At 42.3% G+C, this 15,155-nt stretch overlaps 1 protein-coding gene across 1 annotated transcript in view; it reads left to right on the top strand.

Annotated features, from left to right (window-relative positions):
* The first annotated feature begins 440 nt into the window (after positions 1 to 440).
* Positions 441 to 15,155, top strand: part of SUCLG2 (succinate-CoA ligase GDP-forming subunit beta) — a 257,299-nt gene continuing 242,584 nt past the window's right edge. Inside the window, exon 1 of the mRNA XM_050781306.1 lies at positions 441 to 591. Coding sequence (XP_050637263.1) covers positions 508 to 591 — 84 coding nt within the window. The 5' untranslated portion in view covers positions 441 to 507. The remainder of the gene's footprint in view (positions 592 to 15,155) is intronic.

Raw genomic sequence — 15,155 nt, 5'->3', positions numbered from 1 at the left:
CTTGACCCACCTGAAGCCCTGGGCTGCAGGCTCCTCACCCGTCCCTATTCCTTAAAGTCTCAGCTCCAACACCACTGTTCCAGATAGGACTCCGGGACCCCAAGACTAGACCAGGGGTCTCTGCGGAGAGTGTCAGCTACGTGAGCCACCCTTCCAGCACCCACTGCCATGGCGAATATTCGCTTGTTTGGCCATCCAGGGACTGTTTGAGCCCCAAGACCGCAGGGCTCGGGCTCTGTCTTTGCTCAGGACCATAACCCGCGGACTGCACAGTAGGCCCTGAGGCCTTGGGACCGCTCAACGTGAACCGGGGCCAGGTCGGGGACCGAGAGCTCTGCGACCTTAGGAACGCCTGCGCCCCGGAGACCCAGGGGGCCGGCCTGGCCAGGCCCGCCTCTGCCTCCTCCTCCCGCCTGCTTCTGCTCCGACCCCTCCTCCCGCCACTCCTCCGCCTCCTTCCCCTGCCCGCGCCCGCCCTACTGCCCCTTGCTGGGTTTCCTGTTTAAGATGGCGTCCCCCGTGGCAACGCAGGCCGGGAAGCTTCTGCGAGCCCTAGCACTGCGTCCTCGCTTCCTGGCGGTCGGGTCCCAGGTGAGCGTGGAGGCAGGAGCTGCGGGCGCTGACAGCTGCGCCCGCCTGCCCGGGCTTCCCTAGCTCCCTGCTGCTCTTGCTCTCCGCCTGGCCCCGTGCGCGGCCCCCCGGGCGCCCCACTTCGGGAGGCGCAGCGGCGCCGCGCCCGGGTCCAGGAGGGACCCCCGCTCCAGTGTGGGGCAGGGGCGGCGCGGGGGTGGCCCCGGATGCCTCGGGGTGTGAGCGGCCCAAAGCACGGGAGTCGCCGCTGTCTGCCCCTCAGGCTCACGGCGAAGGCGCTGAAGCAGGCGCTGGATGCAAGTTTAAGAAAAGTTTCTCGGACCGGGTTTTGGAGCCCTGAGGTTTTATTGTCAGCTATACTAATTCTGCTTTTCAGACGGCTCACACTAACCCTGAGCACATTTAGGCCACGTGATAAACATGCCTGGAAACCCATTTCAGCCCAACTAGGAACTCACCCCCCCGGGTGAACTTCCTGCGGGCTACCTGCTTTTGCAGACTTTTAAGGTGCCTGAGTTGGTCAAATCCATGGGCCAAGGAGAAAAATGGGAAACGATCTTTCTCCTCTTTTCAATGAAAAATTAGGCCTGTCACTAAAACGCATTAGACAGTTGACCCTGTCCATGTCCTCCTTGTCGATGGAGAATGAAACCAAAGAGGGTCAGTGGTGGGCTGGATAGCGATTGGAACTTGGCCTCTAGGAGATTTTTACCTTGTGCAGATGGCAAGCGTTACAGTAGTCAGAAGGACTTAAGGGAAGTTTTGAGTTGGTGATGACTCTTGGAGAAATCACTCAACCACTGAACTGGTTAGTCTCCGTAGATTATCTCTCTCCCCTTTTAAAGAAAGCACAGTCAGGGATTCAGCCACAGCAGAGTTAATGCCTTGCCTATTTCCCCGTTTTTAATTGATGAGAGGCAAATTATCACTCATACAATTTTAACCAGGATGTGCATAGTATAGTTTTTTAGAAAATTTAAAAAATAGCGATTGACGGTTTTTTGAGTTACTCTAAACTTTGGTTCATTATGACATCTGTGAGCTATTTTTACCCCTCTCCTTTCGTTTCCTGCTTTCCCATTTCTCTGTTATTGTTAATGTAAATTTAAAAGGTGCTAATACTTACTACTGTAATATTCTTAATAGGTGCTTGACAGTATAGTGAGGTAGCAAAGGAATGGCAGTTTTGTCTAATTAAAACTCACTAATAACTTGTTAGTGTTATTACTGTTGTAATACAGTAAGGAGAATACCTCCAGGTGAGTTAAGTCTTATTCATTATTTAAGTGTTAGAAAAAGCAAGAACTAGGGTGCTAACCATGAGTGTAGCCTTGAATTGATGAGAAACATGGGGCCCAAGGGCAGTGAAAACTCATAAATTGTACAGAGAACCCTAAAATGCAGAGTGTTTAGCTGAAGTATGTGAAGCCTATGTGCCTAACCAAGAAACAAGAGGCTGAACGCAGGAGAAAATCTGGTTGGGGAGAGATACTCTTGGTTTCTCAAGAAAACTGGGTAAAAAGATCTGTTCACACACGCCATCTGGTTACTATGATTTACATACTTGTGGATGATGTGTTATTCTGTAATGTCTTAGAAGACAAAAATAGGTTTTTTTTTTTAAAGATAGAAATGTATACAATGTCCAACAACTGAAAATGGACATTAGCAATCATTTAGTCCAGCCAGCTCATTTCATGGGTAGAGAGATTGAGGCCTAAAGAAGTTCGATGACGCATTCAAGGTTACAGTGAGAGTTTGTGGTATTCCAGAGTAAAGGCTTACCTTTACGTTTCTGTTACACCATGCTGTTTCCTGGTGAGTATATCCTTCCTCGTGAAAATAAATTATATCAACATGCAAATTAATCTGCAGACCAGTAGTAACTGTGTAACATCCAAGTCATTAGCACCAGAGATACATTTTTATTTTTTTCTTTATGACCATCTTAGAATTGTCCATAAAAATGGTGAGTATTGCTCATGACTTGTAGGAAAGCCTATTTTCAAATTCTTGGGTGCTTCCTATGATCTGTTTCATGTACACTGATTTGATATTATGTCTGCATAGTCCCTTGCCCGTGGCAGACATTACTGGTAAACATGGCCCACTTCTCCCATCATACTTAAGAATCTTCACCAAGTATCCCAGAAATCTGTTGCCACTCTTGGCCCAGACCTACTTTATACCACCAGGCCTTGTGAAAAACTGTTGTCTCTACAGAAATAAAAGACCCAGTTTCTGCTTAGAGAAATAACTTTAACTGGTCTCTCAAAGATACCCATGGAATGACATTTTGTCTTCCCCCTCCCTATGGTTAAATTTAACATTTGACACATATTCCTGATTCTTAGTGTCGTTGATTTTTTTTTTTTAACCTTTGCTCTTAGCTTTACTATTTTGACTTTTGATTGATAATGTGTCCTTAAAGGGTCCACTTTAGTCATTTCTTATCTTTCATATAGTTTTTATTCAGCCCATACCATTTGGCAGGACTGTTGTAGGCCCTGGGGTTTGGGGGTGGTGAATGAGGCAGGCAGAGTCTTTGGCCATGTGATACTTTATTTTAATGGAGGTGGGAGAGAGTGAGCCAGAACACATATAATGATTTCAGCCAATCACAAATTCTATGAAGAAAATCAGTCAGGGTCATGAGATGGAGAATGAATAGCTTCACAGTAGGGTAGTTTAGACTGGATGATCAGAGGAGACCTATTTCACAGAGTGTGTTTTTGATTGGCATAATTTTTTAAAACTGAAATAGAAGATGTCATGAAAAATGCACAATTATAAATGAACAACTTGATGACTTTTCATAAACTGAATGCACGCCCAGCTAACTAGGTACAGATCAAGAAAATGATCATTTAACAACAACCCAGAGGCCCCCTGGTGCTCCTGCCTGTCATTACCTCCACCCTACAAAGGTCCACCAGTCCCCTGACTTATAACACTGGTTTTGTTCATTTTTGTACTTTATGTAGGTGGAATTATATATATGCATACACATACTTGACATTGCTCAGCATTATATGTAAGTGATCCTGGAGATGGCCTTTTTGACATTTGAACTGAGACATGAGTGATGAAAGGTAGCCAGCTAAGTGAGACTAAAGGGAACAGTGCCGTTAGGCAGAGCAGACAGCAAGTGCAAAGACTGAGATGAGAATGAGCTGGGCATGTCTAGGTAATTAGAGGAGGAAAGTGGTAGTAGACTAGGTCTGAGAGGAATACAAGGGCCAAATCGCATGGAGACCTGCAGGGTCTGCTAAGGAGTTTTCAGGGGGTTTAAACCCTACAGAGGCTGAATCCCAGTCCTGGCAGCCAAAGCACAAGCATGTAATTAATGTACAGTACATACCCCCTATTATAAATCTAAGTTAGGCCGACTTTGAAACTTTTAGCAGAGTAGTGTTCAGTGAATTTAGCAGTAAGAGTCTAACCATGGTTAGAAGTCTTTCCAAAGAACTAAATCGTGGTAGACAGGGACCATATTGCTGTGTCCATATAGCCAAGTGAACAGAGTGTGCAGTACTTGGTGGTGTAATACAGCAAGACACTGCCATGGTGGGCAAGTGCATGCTACCAGTTAAGTCTTAGGGGAAATGTTGGCTGAGGGCACTGAGTTTGAAATCGTTCTTAGTTAAGTCTAAGCACGGTTTTGTTGTCTTTTAGGGTATTTGCCCTCTCTTATGGCTAGTTGAAGTTCATGGAGCTCTCTTGTAGGAGAAGCATTGCCTTTCAGGCCTCCAATTTTATTTTACTTTTTTTTTTAAAGCGTCTCAGTCTTTCACCCAGTCTGGAGTGCGGTGGCATGATCTTGGCTCACTACAACCTCCTCCTCCTGAGTACAAGCGATTCTCCTGCCTTGGCCTCCTGAGTAGCTGGTACTACAGATGCCCGCCACCACACCTGGCTGATTTTTGTATTTTTAGTAGAGATGGGGTTTCACCATGTTAGCCAGGTTCGTCTCAAACTCCTGACCTCAAGTGATCTGCCCCCTTCGGCCTCCCAAAGTGTTAGGATTACAGATGTGAGCCACTGTGCCTGGCCAGGCCTCCAATTTTAGAATCATTGTTGTATGTTTTCAATGCAGCCCGGAGCTTCTGTCCAGGGACTCACAGAGGAATGTATGTTGTCGAAGAAAACTGCTTAAACCCATGCCCCTGCTGTTGTATACTCAGAAAGAATGGCTCCAGCCTAATTTTCTGCCTTTACGGAAGTGGGAGGAGAAAGATGCATGCATGGCTTTTATAAGTGAAGGACTAAAGGTTATGTGCAAGTTCTTATCAGCTAAATGAGGCTGTGGCAGCCGCATTGGAAGTTGTGACTTACCTATATCTGCCTCTTGCCTAGGAGAATACATAGTTGACATTTTTCTTATTTTAAAATGAAGTACAGCTGCAATTTCTGCTTTTAGAAAAGGGAATCCATCTCAAATAATATAGATGCTAAACTGTTGACCTTCCTTGTGGGGAAGTGATAGCTTTTGTCCCAAATTGTTTTTTTTTTTTTTTTTTTTTTTTACTGTAAATAAGGCATTTCTTTTATGGGTGAGTGATTGAGTGCACAGACCCACAGTGGTGAAAACTTTCCTGCCCTTGTACCCTGGTCTAGTTCTGTAGGCGCAAAGCCCAGAAAGTCACAGGAATATGGCATATTTGGGGGAGGAAAAGAAATTACAGAAGTAACCTCAGATCATTTGTCCTTCAACTGTCTTACCACTCAATCTTCAATTGTCGCTTGATGCATCACTTTCTATTACTTGAAGGAAAAGTTTTACTGAAGAACTTGAGAGATTTGGAAATATTTGAACAAATGATAAGATCAGTACACTAATGAAATTTGTAAGTTAATCCTGAGAGTTTGTGAGGAAGGTGGAGGTGATGGAGAAGGCAGTCCAGGTGAATTCATGCAGAGACAGGTGAGAGAACAGGGGGAGAATAGTTGTAGTGAGCAGTTTAGTATGGAGAAGGGAGAGGCGGTGGGTAGCAGAAGTTGAGGGACAATGGCACTTTCAGGTATACAAGGAAGTCTGAATGGGGCTTCAGAAAGCCCAGAACTCAGCAGGGAATAATTTAACCCCCACAACTGAAAATCAAACAAATATCTTTTATGTAGCAAATATTTTCCAAATGCTTATTATACCTCATGCTTAATAGAATGTTGGGCAGATAAATATGACTGAGTGAATGCAGACAGGAAGAAGAGACACATGGCTCCCACCTTAAGAGGGCACAGAGGTTATTGGTACAACTGGCCTATAAACCCGTAGTTATACTAAAACATAGTGGGTGCTGCAGTTGAGCTGTGTTCTTAGCCTTGTAAGACACTATTGGCCTCTGTCAACCACTTACCCTGTGTCTGCAGCACTATTCCCTCTGATCATTCGTTGCCTGATCTCTCTCTTCATCAGCTTTCTGATTCAAAGTTGATTCTTCAAATAGGCTTTTTCCTAATTATCTTACCCGGCCCCGCCTTTCCAGGGATTATTCTCTGTAATCTTATCTGCTTTGTTCTTTATCACACTTGACTGTACCTGCTAGTGTTATTTATCGACTGTCTTCTCCGCTCTCCTACAAATGTAAGAATGTAAGCTCCACAGAGGCAAAGTGATACAGCTTAATGTAACAGCGTGAGTGATTCCCCAGCTGGCCCGAGTAGGTATTGAGTAAGCATCTGTGGTCTCAGTGAATGAGTGGGGGGCACAGAGAAGGGAGAGGGAGGTAAGGAACAGGCAAAGTTGAGGGGTGATGTGGCTCATTTCAGCAAGTGAGGAAGAAGGAAGGGGCTATAGAAATCCTAGTTGTGAAAGGGCCTTCACAATCGTAGAACTATTCCTTAGGCATGTAGTATGTAACAAGACTGTATGCAGTAATCTCCACACATTATTTCTTTAACCCTTACAACATCACTGCAAGGAAGATTTCATAGTCACCATGTTTTATAGAAGCAATCAGAGGCATAGAGAGGCCCTATAGTCATTTGCTTAAAATCACAGTGCCAGGGAGTTACCCGCCTCATGCTGATAAAGGACTTACCCTGTTAAATCATTAAGCTCTGTCTCTGAAAGATCCTGTTTGGGCTGAACTAGGCAGTTAAACTGATTGCTTACCTTTCCCCATCTCTTTGCCCTTGAGTGACACTCGCCTTTGGTCATTTGGACTTGTGCTGATGAAGGTGTGCTAATCAACTCAGCATGGTTGCCCTCTCTGGACTCTTATTCACCTTCGTCTTTCTCTGGCTTCGGGGTTTTGGCAACAGAGTAGTAGGGGGATTAAAAATACGAAGTCTGGGTTCAAATTCAACTGAGTTCAAATTCTTATGGGATATCCCATTTCTTTCTCTGCAACCTGGAGCACATTATTGAACCTGACTGAGCCTCGATCTACTGCTACTCGAAAAGGGGATCGTTTGCACAGATGGTTACAAAGATTAAATAAGATGATATTTAAGACATTTGGCATATGACCTGATGGTGGGCCCAGGATGATTATTTCTGTTGCACTGAATTTGAAGCTAAATTCGCTGGCCTTTTCTAAAGGCTTTATTGAGCTAGAATAATTTTGCTTTCCCAGATTCAGTAAGCATTTATCATGTGCTCCCATCTCAGGGTTAGTCACTGGCTTGGTGCTTCCATACATTTTATTTCACTTAGTCCTTGCAGTAGCCATGTGAAATAGGAGTTATTGTTCCCAGTTTACTTCTGGGAAATCTGAGGCTTAGAGGGATGAAGGTCTGCCTGCCGGGCTCTGATTATCTTCAGGATCCCATAGTTGGGTTTAACATCTGGTGAGGCCTGACGTGGCAGTGGGGAGGCTCACATGGGAAGCTTAATTGTACCATCCTGGTTGTTGAACTCATTTCAGAAACATTTACACGTCTCAAGGTTGACTTAGCAGTGACGGCTCCTGGACCTCGTGCATCAAAGATTTGAGGTGAGGGAACACTTAAAGAATTGGCAGTAGCCACAGCATGAACCGGAGGCCACCTGGGACATGCCTTTCAATGTCCTCTTAGCACAAACTACTGCCCTCAGCATTTCAAGAATGCTGGAGAAATTGTGAAATTTCATTGCCTTTGCAGAGTGGGCTTTGGGGGATGGTGTTGGAGGACGGAGTTTCCTGGTATTCTGAGTTCAGACTTTGATCAGTGTACTGGGTATGGTCAGCTTTTACCCTTTCTGGAAATGATTCCAAAAGAATAGGACTTAGGCAGTGCAGTGGCCATGAATGCATAGATTTCTAACATTTACCTCTGAATTTAATTTTTATTTTAAAATTGGAGGGATTTGGCATAATATGTGAATTGATAATGGAGACATGGCAAAGCACGAGGAATGGTTTGTGTAAGTTTGGGTCCTGGGTGGGAGTGGGGAGACTGGCATCTTTTTTCTGCTGCCATCCATTTCTCCCTGTGCTTGCTGTATTTCCATTTGTGGGCTGTCTTAGTCCTAGAGTTGTGACTTGAGAGCCCTAAGGAGGTTCAGGAGGGCTGCCTTATAGAGTTTGAGGTGAGAAATGAGGCCAGAGACAATAGCAAGGACAGGATTGCTGATCCTGGTAGGCCTGGTAATGAAGCTAAGCTTGTTCTCGAGGAGGGCAATGGGGAGCCATTGAAGGGTTTTAGACAGTGAAGTAGCAAGGGCAGTTTAATGCTTAGAGTACTCTTTCTGGATATAGTGTGGAGAGGGTTGGAGAAATGCAGGAATGGAGATCATTTGGGCGGCTTTGGCACTGGTTCAGTGCCATGAGTCATTACGCCAGGACGCTAGACATACACCATGAGTGGAATCAGACGGCCTGGGTTTAACTCTTGCCTTCAGCACTCCATGGCTTTGTGATCTTGTGACAATTACTTATATTTCCTTGTAAGATTCCTTTTTATTTTCTTTTTCACATTTCAGTATCTCTGAAAGCTGAATTTATTTATTTTTATTTATATTTTTTCAGACAGAGTCTCACTCTGTTGCCCAGGCTTGAGTGCAGTGGTGAGATCTTGGCTCACTGCAGCCTCTGCCTCCCAGGTTCAAGTGTTTCTCCTGACTCAGCCTCCCAAGTAGCTGCAACTACAGGTACTCACCACCACACCTGGCTAATTTTTGTATTTTCAGTAGCGACGGAGTTTCACCATGTTGGCCAGGCTGGTCTTGAACTCCTGACCTCAGGTGATCTGCCCACCTGGGCCTCACAACGTGCTGGGATTACAGACGTGAATCACTGCGCCCTGCCAAACTTTATTGTTTCAATATTGTCTGGTTTTAAGTAAGGTATCCACCTCCATCTTACTGTCTGTGGCTTAAGTCGGGAGGCTTGTGGAGAGGAACAGCACCATGCTTTCCTTCCTGCCCGAAGCAGGGCTCAGGGCTCTGGGTACAGTGTCTGGGGAGTGGCCTGATCCATTTAGGGCACCATTTTCTCCCCTACCTTCCCTTTCCCTCCCTTCCCCATGCCTACAGCATTGATTGATGTGCCCACAGCATTGATTGGAAGTAGAGATCAGCATTTTAGCTTTACCAGAAAATATTAAGGTTTTCTCCTTATCAGTGGAGATCTCTTCACATTTTTATAAGGAACTGTTTTTTATCCTTCGCTTTTTGTCACCAGCTTCTGCTTGTGTTCTCCTACCTGTTGTTGAGATGCTGTGTTATACCACCTGGACTTGAAGGACTTATTTGAGTTAATAAGTCCTTTCCTACCTTTGAAAGGAAGAGGGGAAAACCAGTTCTCGTATGCCTTCTCATTTCAGCCTGAGGGCTTACGTAGGCCTTTAATAAGTAATACAAAGAAAGCGGAGAGTTATTAATTATTTTTGATTAAGGGAATAAACTATTAATGATGAGTGTTTCTTTGTTAAGATTCAGGGCTCTTTTAAAGTGATGTGTCATTAAAACTGAAAGCCAACAATACAGGGAAAAAAGGAATTTTTCAGTTTTTAACTTTTTTATAATTACCATGGAAAAAAATATACATGCTATTTGGCACATTAGAAAAACTAAGTAAATTTTGAGATGGCGAAGTTGTAAACAGATTATCCTCATGAATTTTAAAATGATGCAGAAGGACTGAATGGCTGAATGTTGAGTAGGATGGTTGGATATGGAGGCAGAAGGCTTGTGACTGGTCCTAAGTGAGCCTGGGCCTGAGGGCGCTTTTAGGATTGGAGTCCCACGTCCAAAACTCACAGCATGGCATGTTGTGAGTGTGTAATGGATCCTTCCTTTTTTGTTTGATGTGAGTTTATGATGAGGCTTTTATGACCAGTATAAAATAGCTTTTATGACTATATTTTATATAAAATATAATTTTAATATGGGGGAAACTTACAGAGTTAAACTTTATAGGAAGATGAGAGAAAAATACTAAATTTTCTTTATGTTAAAGGGCCCCAAATGAGAATATTTAGTGGTGGTATTTCATTTTGCTTAATATTGGCAGTATATCAGTAATGTTATGCTTATGGTAAGCCGAGAGTCACAGTGTTCCTTTCTTGAAGATGTTTTGTCCTGTGCTACAGGATGAATCTATTTCCTCCTGCATACTTCAGAGTCCTTCTTTTCAGGTCAGTAGAATCTTTTTCCTGGAATTTTGACGTTAAGCAACATTGTCATAGTTTAGGTAAAATTGTTTATTGACACAAAGCAGTGTTTTGTGATCAACTTTTAGGGTGTTGAGGGAGGTGGCAAAGGAATTGCATTTTTGATTAAAAATTTGGATCATTAAGTGCCTTTTTTGTCTCTGAAACCTTGTTTTTGATTTCCAAAGCTTCTAAAGGTACTAAAACAATGAATGAGTATATTCTTTAATTTAAAATTTTTGTTATGTATTTATTATTGTATTAAAATATACAGGATATAAAATTGACCATTTTAACCATTTTTGCCATTTTTACCATTTTGCCATTTTAACCATACTCTGGCATTATTTTATATTTATATCGTTAGGCAGCCATCACCAACATCCATTTCCTGAACTTACTCATCCTCCCCTACTAAAACTTTATACCCATTCAATGCTATCTCCCCCATATCCCTAGTCTCTTCCCCTAGTCCCTGCCAACCACTGTTCTACTTTTGATCTCTGTGAATTTGACTACTCTAGGAACCTTATCTAAGAAGATTCATACTATAGCTATTCTTTTATGACTGGCTTATTTCATTTAGCATAATGTCTTCAAAGTTCATCTATGTTGTAGCATGTGCAAAAATTTCCTTCCTTATTAGGCTGAATAATATTCCATGATATGCATATATATCATTTTGTTTATCCATTAATTTGTCGGTGGACACTTGGGTTGCTTTCTCTTTTTGGCTATATGAATAATGCTGCTATGAACATGAGTGTTCAATGGAGGTATACCTTATGTTAACATTCACCTGAGCAGAAATGTTGTCTGATATGTAGCTTGGGCTACATTTTCAGTTTCCCATGTCCAACTAAAATGTCTATTAAGAAATATCTTTCCTGATACTATTTCTGTTAAATATTCATATTCATTTATTCTTTCAGTGGGTCAGATGCAGCACAGGTCCACTATTAGGCCCAGTAGATGATGGGTTTGTAGAAAGCTTGGGGATATGAGACAGTTGCTACCTTTAAGGAACCTACAGTCTAGTTTGTTGGAGACTGATGAGGAATGGGCAATTACAGTGAGATGTGTTTGGTGTTGTGAGAGCACGCCAGGCTTCTGGGGATACTGTAAGTCCTCACTAAAGGCATTCCAATTTGTTCTCTGCTTCCATACCCATTCCGGCACTGAATGTAGGCAGAGGATAAGACGTTAATTACACAGCCTTGGAGGACAGAAATGGTTTCACCATAAAGCAAACCAGTTTTCCGTAGGCTAATTGATGTAAACTAGAGTTTTTAAGTTCAGCATACTTCAGGTCACAGAAACATCAGCAAACTTCCAAGACCAAAAACACCGCTAATATTAAGCACTGAATTAAATGTAAGCTCTATATATGTTTCAAAAAGATTAATAAAAACAAGTAAGATAATGATTTACCCAATTTCTGGTGATCAGTGAGTGATGGCGGTCATAGTAGTTGTGGTTTAAATCACAGAATAAATGTTTGTAAAGTGAAAATGGTAGGGAGCACCTCCTTTCACCACCAAGTTCAAAAACGAACACAAACACTGAGTACTTTTGGACCATGTTGTTTAGTGTATTTGTATGATTATTGTAGACTTGATGAATGTTTATTTGACAATCGTTTATATTCATTCATTCATTTTATTCTAGTTCCGTGTCACAGGTGGCAGATGCCCATCCAGTAACTCAGGGAGCAAGGCAAGGCAGGAACCTGTTTGCCAGGAACAAGAATGCCATTCCCCTGCAGGGTGCCATCTCTCACACACACACACACACACACACACACACAGCCCTTTCCTGTTGGACTTGCCTGTACAATGGCTATTAATAGTGTCTGGATAACCTGAAGTGAAGCACATGTACAAATAGACACCTGATGTTTATCAGGCACATTCTGTGGACCAGGCTTGGCGCTGTGCACTTGAGGAGGATTGTCATGTTGAGTATTCATGGCAGCCCTAGGAGGAAGGCATTATTATAGACATTGCTAAGCTCATTTTATTTTATTTACTTATTTATGTAGAAATGGGGTCTTGCTGTGTCACCCAGGCTGGAGTGCAGTGGCAAGATCATATAACAGCTCACTGCAGCCTTGAACTTTTGGGCACAAGGAATCCTCTGTTCTCATCCTCTAGATTAGCTGGGACTACAGGTACATGCCACTATGCCTGGCTAATTTTTTTTTTTTTTCAATTTTGTAGAGACAAGGTCTTGCTTGGTTGCCCAGGCTTGTGGCTTCAAGTGATCCTCCCACCTCAGCCTCCTAAAGTGCTGAGATTATGGGTGTGAGCCACCATGCCTGGCTACTAAACCCATTTTAAAGAGGAGCAAACTGCGCCTCAGAGATTTTAAACAACTTCCTTGTTATCACAGCTGTTGCCCTGCACATCTCTTCAGGATGCCACTCACATGAGTCCACTGAATTATGCCTGATAGTGGGTGGAATTGTGTCCCCCACAAAATTCCTATGTTGAAATCTAACCTTCAGTATCTCAGAATGTGACCTAATGTAACTCGATTTTCTCTGTCAAGACTCTATCTCCAAAGGAGAAAGAAGGCAGGAGATAGAGAGACAGAGAAAATCAAGTTAAAATGAAGTCATTAGGAAGGACCCTAATTCAATATGACTGGTGTCTTATAAAAAGAGAACATTTATACTTGGGCACACACACCCAGGGAGAAAGCCATGTGAAGATGAAAGTAGTCACGCTTTTGCAAGCCAGGAACACCAAAGATTGCCTGTGAACCACCAGAAGCTAGGAGAGAGGCATGGACCAGATTCTCCCTCACAGCCCTCAGAAGAAACCAACCCTTCTGATCCCTTGATCTCAGACTTTAAGCCTCCTAAACTGCGAGAGAACACCTTTCTGTTGTTTCAGCCACACAGTATGTGGGTACTTTGTATACCAGTCCTAGGATACCCAGTATGTGGTACTTTGTATGCCAGTCCTAGGATACTAATACACACATTAATGAACTTTTTGTGCTCTGTACATTTGTGAAGAATGAGAGTGACAAAGTCATCCTAGTATTATTATGAAAATAGTTTCGACCTCACAGACCTCCAGAACCACCCTGCCTTGAGACAATGTGGGTGTGAATTGATTTTTTTGATCAAACATATCTGAAATTGTAGGTTGGTGCAAAAGTAATTGTGGTTTTTGAAATTTGTAATTTTGCACCAACCTAATATGTGACCTTTGTTTTTTCACCTTGGCATTTCTGGAGTCTCTGAACTTATGCTGGAGATGCATGCTTTTCTGGCTGCTTGGAGAGCTAGCTCATGGACCACGGCCATGAGTTCTTTTGCTTTATGCTTCCTGCACTTGTTTTCCAACCAAAACATTGTTTCCTACACCTTATTTGCTAGTGTTGGATTTGAGAAGCTCTGTCCATTTCTACAAGTGAAATCAAAGACAGACAAGTTGCAATTGGGAAGAATATTCCAAGGAAAGGGGCACAGGCTTGATGTCATTTCCCAAATAGGAGCTCTAGAAATATTTTAAACAATAGCAAGAGATTGGAATAAATGCAGAGCCTTATTCAGATGTATGAATTTTGGTATTTTTTATTTTGAGTTTAAATAAATCCAGCAAACCTCATTATTATTTTTAATCTCACTTAGTTTTTAACCATTCTCTTTATTCAGACAGCTCACCCAAGGTTAAACAAAAACACTACATTTTAATGCCTATGTTCCAGGCCTTTTGAAATTCAGTTTTGTAACTTAATTCAGCTGATTTTTGGTAATCAGAAGCATAACACCAAGCACTGTTTTTCTTCAGCAGTCTAAAGTTGAAATTTAAGAACAATCAGCATGCAATCAAAAGCTGATTATAAATGAACAATAATGAACATAAAAGTGAAATCACTTCTGAGGGTTCTAATGAAAGAAAAAAAGGAGTAATAGCAGTAGTTGAAAAGGAGCGTGATAAAAAGTGGGTACGGTTATGCCAGTAGGCAAATAGTGGGTGAAAATTAGCCAGCAATAATGTTCCATGGAATGCTCAACAAGTTTTGGGGAGAATGGGGAAAACAAACTTAAGAGAGTAAAAAATCTATATAAATGTGTAGATTTACTGCTGTAGATGAAGTCATCTAGGAAGAGTCGTAGTGGCATTTTAGGAATGAATCACATCTCTGTTCTAAATGCGGGCAGATGGTATGCAGAGAAAAGGTTCAGTTTTGCCTGCTTCTGGCCCACTGATTAACAGGGTGGCTTTAGGGAAGAGACTCAGTTTCCTTACTAAACTCTGTGTAAAATTTATTGTACATCTATCATGTGTCAGGAATTATGCTGTGTGCTAGATACATGCTTAACTTTGCAAAATGGCTGTTGAAACAGTGCTGCCCAGAGCATGGGACACATCCATGGGCAGTACACGAGATGAGTTTAGGTAACGCAGGGATGCAGCATCCAATACCAGTGAGTCATACAGTGCTGAATTCACTGTTACTCTCTTTGGAACCTTAGGGTTTTGTCATGGAGAAATTTTCAGTTTTGTGCTTGTGTGCTTTTAAGATCTTCAGCTTAGGACTTTGTACTTCAAATAATCAGAATTTTTTTTTAAATTTTTTATTTTATTCTTTTATTTTTTAATTATACTGCTATTTCCTTCTACTTATACAAACAGTATAGGTAGTGCTCTAAAGTTTCCTCTATCTTTAAGTTAAAATAAACATCACAAAGAAACCGATACTGGTATTAGTGTTCTCTAGATGTAGCAAGAATTGTGTATGAGTGACTCTTGTTTGGGGAACTTTGGACCATAGTAACCCTACTAGTTTTCTTATTGTTTCCTGGTCACAGATCCTGAGAAAAGGATTCATGTGAAAGTGATTTTTCGGGGAGGTAGTCTCAGGAAAAACTCAAAGGGGTTTGGAGAAGTTGAAGGGAAGGAGGCTGAGAAGGGTGTGTTATTAAACTGAATCCCAAAGAGGGTAACTTTGCTTAATTCCACAGGACAGCT

The sequence above is a fragment of the Macaca thibetana genome, chromosome 2 (genome assembly GCF_024542745.1).
Source record: "Macaca thibetana thibetana isolate TM-01 chromosome 2, ASM2454274v1, whole genome shotgun sequence".
NCBI classification, from domain to species: domain Eukaryota; kingdom Metazoa; phylum Chordata; class Mammalia; order Primates; family Cercopithecidae; genus Macaca; species Macaca thibetana.
This window is presented reverse-complemented; position numbering and strand designations above follow the sequence as displayed.